Source organism: Vipera berus, assembly GCF_964194415.1.
Source record: "Vipera berus genome assembly, chromosome: 2".
Taxonomy (NCBI): Eukaryota; Metazoa; Chordata; class Lepidosauria; order Squamata; family Viperidae; genus Vipera; species Vipera berus.
Window position 1 is genome coordinate 166,945,518 of NC_138203.1, and position 12,152 is coordinate 166,957,669.

Consider the following 12,152-nt stretch of genomic DNA (forward strand, 5'->3'; position numbering starts at 1 on the left):
GTTTGATCTTGTGATTGAAATGTTCAATGCCAGCACACATCAATCTGCTATTGCCTATAATGTCAATGTGTAGAACATTTTGTCTTTTACTATGCTGAGTTATCCCATGTTCATGCTTCTTATATTCTGTATTTCCATTGTAATTCTCTCTTTGCAGCTTGTATTTTTTTCTTGCATTACACCAGCAATTAAATGTTCAGAAGGCTTTAATCTGGCTGTGTTATAAACACCATTAGTGCTTCAAAGGATCCTCAGGGCTTCCTAAGTAACATGTTGAGTGTCATCTGACCTGAGGGGTGGATCATCTGGCACTATATCGTCAATCATTTTGTATGATCTATCTATGTTGTTTTCTTGGTAAAACAAAGGACTGTTTTACCTTTTCCTGCACTGTTTGAAATAATACCTTTGCCACTGTTGTTGAAGTGATCATTCAACATCTTCTCATATTGCTGCTTCCCTACATAGGCAAGCTTTAACTCAGGGGTCTTCAAACTTGGCCCTTTTATGACTTGTGGACTTCAACTTCCAGAATTCCTCAGCCAGCATGCCTGGCTGAGAAATTCTGGAAGTTGAAGTCCACAAGTCATAAAAGGGCCAAGTTCGAAGACCCCTGCTTTAACTGGTCAGCTGGTGTGATCTTGGTATCTTGAGTGATGCTATGGAGAGTACATATATGAAAGATAGTTGGGTGACTTTAAGCCAACCACTCTGTCTGAGTTCTATTCACCTCACAGGGTTGTTGTTGTGTGGAACATAAGAGGTGGAAAGTAGGTTGGATATGTTTGCCACCTTGAGTTATTTATAAAAATAATAAAGGTGGAATACAAAAAATCAAACACCCTTAGTGTATATGCCCTGCAGTCTTTACTCATCCCTCCCAGGAGCTGCCATCCCTACCATGAGGCAGCACAGCAGGACTTTGGAAGGAAGAAATGGAACTAAATATGGATAAATAAAAGGCTTACAAATGCTGAACATGAGCTCTGGTTTAGTTGAAAGGATGAAACAGATTATGTATCAATACATTTCTCCATAAATAATATATGAAGAGAACAGATTGGCAACATTATTAAATTACTACAAATCTTGCACTCACTTAAAAAACAAACCACTGGCATTATAAAAAAAATGTGGAATGAGTTTAAATTTTAGTTGTTTTCATTCCAAGTTTTGATTGGCTTACAAAGAATGCTCATTCATATTATAATATTTAATAATGCTATCATGTTTTTTCTATAGAGATCATGTACTTATCTAAAAGGAGAGCCCTGAACTTAACTTTCAAAAAAGTAGATAGAAAAAAATGAGATTCCTGCACAATATCTTTCTTCATGCTGTTAATCTAGTATGTCAAATCTAGCTGAAACCAATGAGGATTCCCATGCCCTCTAGAATTGTGCACGTATGTATGTATGTATGTATGTATGTATGTATGTATGTATGTAAATAAAGAGAAGAAATTGATGAAGAAGAAGGGAAGGGAAGGGAAGGGAAGGGAAGGGAAGGGAAGGGAAGGGAAGGGAAGAAATTGGCATCAATGAGAATCATTGCATGATCATGCAGGGTAACAAAAGTCACTCTCACCACAGGCATGCACACGGCCAAAATCTTATGATTTTGCAAAATCTTTTAAGATTTTGATTATCTCAACTCAAAGAATTTAAACTCATGAGCATGCTGAAATCTTTCACCTGCTTTTCTGAAATCTTTCAAGAATTCATGAGGACACAGAAACCTCCTGAGATTTGGAGATCTCTTGAAATGTTGCCCATTCTAAACTTGGTTGAATTTAGGGGTTCTACAGACTTCATATATGAATGTCACAAGCACCACTCTGCTTTCCCTGCATTATGTGTCCACTGTTGTGATCCAAGGTTTTATACTGATCTCTAAAAAAGGATTCTGTATGAAGCAGCACTAGAACACTGAAGTATGGACTTATTTTCTTCTTTCTTAGTTGCGTCAGCACTTGTAGGATCTGCCTCTCATGAGAGACTCAATATTAGAAAAGATTGGTGTGTATGAAATTCTCAAACCCTCTGCTCTGAATCAGTAAAGTTCTCAGGGAACTCTATCCAAAACCTACCTGGACTCCCAAGATGCCAAAAATGATGAAAAAAGCACAGCAAATCACAACAATGTTTCCAATGGGTTTCAGGGAGGACATCAGGGTTTCCACAACCAGCTTCAGTCCTTGCGCTCGACTGATGACCCTGAAAGGCAAAAATGGCTTATTAATCATGAGACTAGCAAACCACTTGGAAGAGAGCCTTCCAACTCTTCACAAAGGACTAATCGATCCACAGAAGAGGAAGCATGGAACTGCCAAAGTGCCAATGAGAGAGCTCCATTGGCTGACACCTATTCTGTTCAATAGACTTCAGTGAGACCCAAGAGACGAAACCTCTCTATATTTTAGGCAATGCATTTATCCAACAATGACAATCACACCAGCAGGCTAAATGTGATGCATGGCATTTTCACTTTACAATGGCTTAGAAAGGCTGTGATTCTTCTTAATGTCTGCATTTTTTTAAACTTTTCCTCCATGTCACAAAAAGTTTGTTTTATTGAATTACAATAATTCCTGTAGGAATCTGTACCAAAAAGTGTCTTGCTGGCTGGGGACTCTAGGAGTTGGTCCATGCATCTTAAGGTGGTCAAGTTTGAAAAATACTTATATGAAAGTATTTTGTCAATGCTGCTAACATCGGATGTTTTTGCATTGACAACAGATGGAAATGTAGCCATCTTTTCCCTTTCGCTTTTAGAGTTAGATGAAGCTGGGAGGGGGGGATGTGAATGAGAATCCAGCTAGACATAAGACCAATAAACCTAGTGTGAGAATCAAGGTTAATGAGCCCAGAGCTGATAAAGAATTGGCAGGCTGGAGAGCTGGAGAGGAAGCCCATGCTTCAAGCTAATTGGGGAATGTGATTTATGACTGTTAATTGGAGGAGGGAATTGTGCTTTGACACTATGTGCCCAGGGGAGGGGAATTCATTTTTTGGCTTTGATTATGTAGTGCCGATATTATGCTACTTGAATAAAAGACCCTTTAAGGCAGGGCTTTTCAACCAGTGGTACGGGTACCACCTGTGGTACATTGGCACCTGACAGGTGGTATGCGACCATCCTAGAAAAGTGGTAGTGGGGGAGGGGAATGAACTGAACTGGTGTCAGCACTGCACAAGCCTGAGTGAGAGATGGCTGGAGCTGCAGGGCTGTCAGGGCTCAGCAGAAGCACCAGGATCAGTGCCAGGCTCCAGCTGGAGCTCAGCGCTGATCCTGGCACTTCTGCTGAGCCCAGAAGAAGTGCCGATCAGCTGGAATGTTGCAGCATCTCCAGGGTCTTGTGATTTACATTCAGATGCTTGGCAACTGATTCATATCTACAGTATGATGGTCACAGTGTCACCCAGCAGATGGGGGGAATAAAAACCAAACACCCTCACCCTACCCCTGCTGCCAATCCTCAACAGAAATGCTCACAACAATGAAAACCTCAGACAGGAGGAAGAGTGCCACCGGGCGGGCAGGCAGGTGTCTTGCTCAGCTGTGGCTTGGGGGCACTTTTTTCAGTGCCATTGTAACTTTGAACAGTCACTAAGCAAACTGTTGTAAGTTGAGGACTACCTGTAGTTCATCACTTTTTTCCTTTTTTTTTTTTGGTCATCAAAGTTTTGACACCTTCCTAGGCGACTGGTGGTACTCGCATGTTGCCATATCCTAAAAGTGGTAAAATGGGTGAAAAGGTTGAAAAGCCCTGCTTTAAGGTAAACAATGCCTCGAAGTTCTTTTGAAGATTTTCATCTGTCAGAACCATGACATATTTGCTATCCTGAATGGAATGAATATTATAGAACACCTGACTTTTCAGGTTGTAGCTTTGAGACATTTTTTAAAGAAAAGCAGCTCATGTAATGTAGCAGTTGAGGTGTTTGACTAGAGAAACAAGGTCTTCAGCTATGAAAACCCACAAGGTGACATGGTCAGCTGCCAGCAATCAGCTGAAGCTACACCACAGGGCTGTTGTGAGTTAAAATTGGAGGATATAAGTCTGTCTATCTAACCCCTTAACTCCACTTTGAACAGCAGATAGGACAGTGGCAAAACACCCAAAGTACCGGTAACTGGATTGCAGAGTAATATAATAACTTTGCCACTGTAGACATTTCTGAACAGTTGAATTTACAGATTTTGCCAGATGCTGACCTAAAAAAAGACATTTTGCTCACAGGCATTTTAAAACAATAGAATCTAGAGATTGTTAAGAGCAGCACATGCAACTTATATTCTTTCCCCTTAAGGCTACTGCCAACAAAAAATGTCAAACTATGAGGAAAATTCTATATCAAAAGACAAAAATTGCAGGTAGTAGCCTAATATATTTCACACAATGGAGAATGTCCTTTAGATTTATTTTATTTTTGATGTGTCTCTGTAATGGGATGTGAGAATAACCTTGGGAGACAGAAGAAAGAGCTACAGCTTAGACAATGATCTGGTAAGAAAAATCGGAGTCCAAAGAAAGGAGGGGGCTAGAAAAAGTGAATCAGAAGGGACCCTCCCTAGTTCCCCAGAAAGTAAAGGCAGGGGAGATGGGGGAAGCACTTTCAGACTTGCAAGATTCTATTACTAGAACCTTATAAAAAAGTGTTAACACTGCTAACATTGGATGTTTTTGCTTTGACAAAAGATGGAGATGCAACCATTTTCTTCTTATGTTTTACTCTTAGAATTAGAGTTAGATGATGCTGGGGGGAGGAATGTGCATGAGAGTTTAGCTAGACATAACAATACCAAACCTAGTGCGAGAACCAAGGTTATTGAAATAACAGGTGATAAGAATTGGTGGGCTGTAGAACTGGAGGGGAAGCCTGCATTTCAAAGTAATTGGAGAATGTGATTTATGACTGTTAATTGGAGGAGGGAATTGTGCTTTGATACTATGCGCTCAGGGGAGGGGAACTCAGTTTTTGGCTTTGACTATGTTAGTGCCAATGCTATGTTACTCAAATAAAGATTCTTTAAGGTAAACAATACCTCGAAGTTCTTTGAAAAGTTTCATCTGTTGGAACCATGACAAAAAGGTAGCATTAGTACTGATTGGTTTGGGTTTCCGGTCTGGATAGCCTTGAAGTGCTCAGTTTCCTATAACATGGACAATCCCATCTCTTCTCTTATAATGAGTAAAACTGAATAAACAAACCTTCACAACCATAGTTTTACTAGTTCTCTCATTACAGAATAATCTGTTTGACAACATGGACAATACACTGTTTAGCTTCATATTACAGAGCATAATTCAACAGTCAAGTCTCTTCTTTCCTGTGTACAAAGGTTTATTTCTGCCAAAAGTCAGAATTAATGGTTGTAATCTAACCACTATCACTAGCAATACTATTTCCTATTTGGGATTTCTGAGCATTGCTACCCATTAAAAGAAATCTCTTTCCATTGCTTATTTTGCTCCTTTTCTAAAGCTCTAATAATGCATATTTTTTCTACATTTCATTTCTCATTAAAATTAATTAATTAATTAATTAATTAATGAAATTAATATAATACTTTTTGTCATCCTTTCTCGTCATTATTTGCATTCCCAGGAAAACAGACTTTGTCTGCTCTCACTAGAAGGACTTTCTTAATTTAATTGACCTTAAATGTTTTAATTATCATATAGTTGTGGTGTGACATTATTTCACCTAAATATATAGCAGCATTAATCAAATCAGATATATATTTTGGGTGCCATTTGTTAATTCTGATTTTTTTTGGCTGATCCATTACTTGCTGTATTAGTCTTTAACATTGGGTAAATAAATGTCCTTTGGAATTACTATTTCAAGATTTCTGAGTCAAACAGATCTGTAGGAACATATTTGGGCAACAGAAACAGTCATTTTCCCCCCAAGAATACTTACAATTATTAAATATGCAATAGGATATTTCATCCTTCCTTCTTTATGCACTAATATACCCGACTGCATATTTTAACAGTAATTCTACCAGTCACCAGAACCATCTATTGTGAATGTGCTTCCAGTTGTGCAATAATGAATTCCATATCCCTGAAGTAACACTGGATGGTTCAGACATACTTAGCTTCAGAATAGATCAAACATACTTAGCTTCAGAAAGGTCATTCAGCTCCTGTGAGTACAAGAGTGTTGTATGAAGCTACCTGAATACTTAATCACATCATTGGCCCATCTTATTCAATTCCTGGGAAGTTTCAACATACAGTTTAGCATGACTTGAATAAATTGAAACAAACTTCAGGCTTGAATGCTTCCATAAAAATGTGAAGAAAAGTTTGGAACATTTCACTTCCTTTGTACATATTTAAAGTTTGTTCTATTTCCTGAGCTAACAAATGGCAACTAAGTGTAGTTGATGGACATGAAAAATCTGTGTTTAATGTACAGTTGCAAGAAAAAGTATGTGAACCCTTTGGGATTACGTGGAGTTTTGCATGAATTGGCCATAAAATGCACTCTAAACGTCATGTAAGTCACAACAATAGAAAAACACAGTCTGCTTAAAATAATACTACACAAACATTAGCTGTTGTCATGTTTTAATTGAACATAAGATGGAAACATTCACAGTGCAGGGTGGAAAAAGTATGTGAACCCCTAGCCTAATGACTTCTCCAAGAGCTAATTGGAACCAGGAGTGAGCCAACCTTGACTCCAACCAGTGTGATGATATTGGATGTGTTGCTGACAGCTGTCCTGCCCTTTAAAAACACACACCTGTTTTGGGTTTACTGGTCTCAAGAAGCACTGTCTGATGTGAACCATGCCTCGCAGAAAAGAGCTCTCAGAAGACCTACGATCAAGAATTGTTGACTTGCATGAAGCTGGAAAGGGTTACAAAAGTATCTCCAAAAGCCTTGATGTTCATGTGTCCACGGTAAGACAGACTGTTTACAAATGGAGAAAGTTTAGCACTGTTGCTACTCTCCCTAGGCATGGTCATCCTGTAAAAATGACTGCAAGAGCACAGCACATAATGCTTAATGAGGTAAAGAAGAATCCTAGAATGTCAGCTAAAGACCTACAGAAATCTCTGGCACATGCTAACATTTTTGTTTTGTTTTTTATTAAAGAGTTTTACAAAAATTTTTTACAATACATATCCCCAAAACCCACCCACCCCAAACCACCCCCTTCCCCCCACTTCCCAGAGCTAAATACAGGGTTATAGATATAATAATCATATTCTAACTAAAATTATCTATTATAAAATTAACCAAATTCATAATGTGCTTTAACTCCCCTTTAACATAAATACATTCAAATTATTAAAAACATAATAATAACTTAAACAAAAATATAATCAATACTAATACTAAAATTAATAACAATATCCCTCTAAAATCTACTCATAAGCTAAGTGGAACTTTTTAGTCCCATATTTATTCTGAATATAATCTATCCATCTTCTCCAAACTGAAATATATCTTTCTTGTGAATGATCCTTCAAATAAGCAGAAATCTTAGACATTTCTGCAAGATTCGATACTTTAAGTACCCATTCTTCTATAGTAGGCAAACTATCCTTCTTCCAGTATTATCCCACCAGTAACCGTGCTGCTGTTATCAAATTCAACATCAGACTGGTTTCTTTAGTATCACAATCTACAACAATACCCAATAAAAACAATTGTGGAGAGAACTTTATCTTTCTCTTAAAAATCTTTTGAATGTTCCACCAAATTTTAATCCAAAAAGCTTTTATATTTCTACAAGTCCACCACATATGAAAATAGGTGGCATCTAAACTACCACATCTCCAGCATTTAGACTGTAGGTTAGAATACATGTTAGACAACTTTTGGGGATCCAAATGCCATCTATAAAACATTTTATAAAAATTTTCTCTTAAATTTTGAGCCTGAGTAAATTTAACATTTCTAACCCAGATTACCTCCCAAGTATCCAACGGAATTGGTTCCTGGATATTTTGTGCCCACTTTATCATACAATGTTTAACTAATTCCGTTTCCGAATCCAATTCAATTGAAATATTATATATCCTCTTTATATGCGCACAATTTAAATCTCTAATTTGTTTTACTAAGTTTTCATCTGTAGTTGTGATGCCAACATTCTGATCCAGCTTCCACCTAGCTTTCAATTGGGTATATTGAAACCAAGAGTAACTTATGTTTTCTTGTTTTAACTCATCTAACTTAATGATTTAAGTTGCCAATTATTCCCTTCCAATCTAAGTAATTCCTTATAGGAAAACATATCCAAACTCACTCCCATAGATATGCCTTCTATCACGTGTCCGGGAATTCCCCAAATCGGTATTTTATAATTTAACTTATAATAATACTTTTTCCAGACACGCAGCAAGGCACTTCTAAGAATATGAGATTTAAAAGCCCTGTCCACCTTTTTATCATAAAGCAAATATGCATGCCATCCATATACCAAGTCCCAACCCTCAAGGTGAAGTATTCTTTTATTAGTTAAATTAAGCCAATCACTAACCCATGTCAAGACCACCGCATCATAATACAATTTTAAATTAGGCGCCTTGAGTCCCCCTCTTTCCCTAGCATCTTGCAAAATTTTAAATTTGACTCTTGGTTTTTCCCCTGCCCAGATAAATTTATTAATACACTTCTGCCATTCATCAAGGTTGGCATCCTTTTTCAATATAGGTATCATTTGAAACAAAAAGAGAAACTTCGGCAGAACATTCATAACATTTTTTGATGACACATCTACAATAAGGAAAACATTAAACAAGAATGGAGTACATGGGAGGACACCATGGAGGAAGCCATTGCTGTCCCAAAAAAATATAGCAGCACGTTTGAAATTTGCAAAAGAGCACCTGGATGTTCCACAGCACTACTGGCAAAATATACTGTGGACAGATGAAACCAAAATTAAGTTGTTTGGGAAAAACACACAACACTATGTGTGGAGAAAAAAAGGCACAGCACACCAACATCAAAACATCCCCACTGTAAAACATGACGGAGGGAGCATCATGGTTTGGGGCTGCTTTGCTGCCTCAGGGCCTGGACGGATTGTTGTCATTGATGGGAAAATGAATTCCAGAGTTTATCAGGACATTTTGCAGGAAAACGTACGACCATCTGTCCGCCAACTGAAGCTCCGCAGAGGATGGGTGATGCAACAGGACAATGACCCTAAGCATACAAGTAATTCAACAAAACAATGGCTTCAACAGAACAGAATATGCCTTCTGGAGTGGCCCTGTCAGAGTCCTGCCCTCAACCTGATTGAAATGCTGTGGCATGACCTTAAGAGAGCGATTCACACCAGACATCCCAAGAATATTGCTACACTGAAACAGTTTTGTGCAGAGGAGTGGTCCAAAATTACTCCAGATCGTTGTGCAGGTCTGATCTGCAACTACAGGAAACGTTTGGTTGAGGTTATTGCTGCCAAAGGAGGGTCAACCAGTCATTAAGTCCAAAGGTTCACATACTTTTTCCACCCTGCACTGTGAATGTTTCCATCTTATGTTCAATTAAAACATGACAACAGCAGGGGGGGTTGGGAAGGGGATAATATTGTAACTTTTTACAAAACTTTTCAATAAAAAAAACATGACAACAGCTAATGTTTGTGTAGTATTATTTTAAGCAGACTGTGTTTTTCTATTGTTGTGACTTACATGACGTTTAGAGTGCATTTTATGGCCAATTCATGCAAAACTCCACGTAATCCCAAAGGGTTCACATACTTTTTCTTGCAACTGTAAATGAGAGCCAAAACATTTTGAAGTCTTCTTTATAGCCAAACTGGTGGCTTAGCATGATTTAAAGACGGGATGGTTGCTATATCACTTCCTCTCAAAGTATTTATTTATTTATTTACATCCCACTTTTATTATTTTTACACATAACCCAAAGTGGTAAAGATATCCAATAGACTTTCCTTTTCTTTTCTTCAACAACAACAACCCTCTGAGGTGGATTGAACTGAGATAGAATAACTGGCCCAAAGCTGGCTTACTTGGCTAAGGTGGGACTTGAACTCACTGTCTCCAGCCTTAATCACTCGGCCATTCATTTCCTTAGACATTTTCTGAACCTGGGTCATTTTCCAGCTGAAACCTTTTCCTCAGCAACAGCAGAGATCAATATCACAGAGATTCAGAACCCACCTTCTATCCCTCTCTAGGACTACCAAAAGTCTTATTTTGCATTCTCCATCGAGTCAAATTTATTATTTATTTATTTATTTATTTATTTATTTATTTTTATTTATTTATTTATTTATTTATTTATTTATTTATTTATTTATTTATTTATTTATTTTTATATACCGCCCTTCTCCCGAAGGACTCAGGGCGGTGAACAGGGCACATATAAATAGAGAATACAAAAATTAAAAAGGATTAAATAATAGCCCAGATAAAGACAATAACAATATAAAAAAACCATTAAAAAACCTAACATCCCCCATCAGGCCAGGCCAGCTTGTTCAAATAAATGGGTCTTCAGACCGCGTCGGAAGGAGCGAAGGTCCGGTGCCATCCGGAGCTCGACCGGCAGCTGGTTCCATAAAGCCGGAGCGCCCACAGAGAAGGCCCTCCCCCTGGGGGCCACCAGCCGACATTCTCTGACTGGAGGCACCCTGAGGAGGCCCTCTCTGTGGGAACGCACAAGGCGGAGGGAAGTTGACGCCGGCAGCAGGTGGTCCCTGAGGTACTCTGGACCCATGCCATGTAGGGACTTAAAAACCATAGATGAATTCTAATTTTATACATTTTGCAAGTCAATCTCCAAAACAAAATAACATTCCTCATATCCATTCACAACTCTCCCCTCCCTTTTATCTGATTTGATCTTAACCTGTTATCTGAGTTATACCTTTCTAAACTGCCCTTTTACTAAATCACTGTGCTATATTTTTTGCAGTACCTTTAATCATGGAGCACCTTACTGAATAGATGAGAAAATGTCACAGCTGTGGATTACGGTCTTACAGGTGGGCAGTGTCAATATTGCGGTCAATAGGGAAGGTACAGGAAAATCAAGCAGCTAGAATTATGGCATTAAGGCTTCCTAAGGTCAAGATAAAGCACATTAACAATGGATGTTTCTAGTGACTAAGAGGAAGTTGGCTTGCTTGGTGATAGCTGCCCCCTTTCCCTGAACTAGCCTTCTACTACCTGTCACATTCTATGTTAGGACTATAACTCTCAGGCATTTGGTATTATGAGAAATAAAGTTTTGATCTGTATGGAGGGCACCAGATTAGAAAAAATACAGACTTAACAATTAAATAGTGGTTATTTTTCCTCCCCTAAATAATTGCCTTGATCACCATCATGGCATTATAAAAGATAAAGACAGTAGTGAGATTCAAATATGTGAACAACCGGTTCTCTGTGTGGATGCCGCTTCCGGAAGTCCATTCTGGGCCTGGGCAACAAAAAATTAGCTACTGGTTCTGCTGAACTGGTGTGAACTGGCTGAGTCCCACCACTGGATAAAGACCAAGTTAATAGAATACCCTCCACAAAAAGACTCAACCACATAACCAGACATTATCTTAAGGATAGAATATACATAGGATTAATGGGACATTGGCTGTTGTTAATCCCTATGCAGTTCCAGTAACATTTATTATTAACATGAATGAAAGAATAATGATAAATGGCAAATTAAGGCTTACAAGACCATTTATAACTTGACTGGTGGATTGTATCATACTTGGTCTACATCCTATTGAAAGGGAGAATGTTTTGAGATAGTGAGGACAGAAAGCAGAATTATTTGGGAAATTGCTTAGAGGAAGGAAAACCTTTGTATTGGAAAACAAAGGATTTTTTGAGAATCCAGACCATACATTTGATTATCAAAGAGCTTCACGTGTACAATTTATGCAGTAGGCAACTTGTAAGTTGTTATTACTTCAATATGGACTGCTTCTTACCAATAAGGTATTCTGCTTTCATTGTAACTAAGTCATTTTTATATAGAGAGAGATGCATCTCAAATCCCACAATAATTGATGGGTTAGCATTGTGGGAAACTGCTCTGAAAAAGCAAAATCAGGCTTCCCTGATTTGTGCATTTTGTTTGTCTATTCTTTCTCAACTTGTTTCTCAGCATAGATCAAAGGAAATATGATGAGGAAGGG

At 38.1% G+C, this 12,152-nt stretch overlaps 1 protein-coding gene across 1 annotated transcript in view; it reads right to left on the reverse strand.

The window, feature by feature from the left end:
- The window catches only part of CACNA1G (calcium voltage-gated channel subunit alpha1 G), a gene marked incomplete at its 5' end in the record, with an annotated part of 457,316 nt that overhangs the window by 71,923 nt on the left and 373,241 nt on the right, over positions 1-12,152 (reverse strand). Inside the window, one exon of the mRNA XM_081320681.1 lies at positions 2,090-2,216. Coding sequence (XP_081176807.1) covers positions 2,090-2,216 — 127 coding nt within the window. The remainder of the gene's footprint in view (positions 1-2,089; positions 2,217-12,152) is intronic.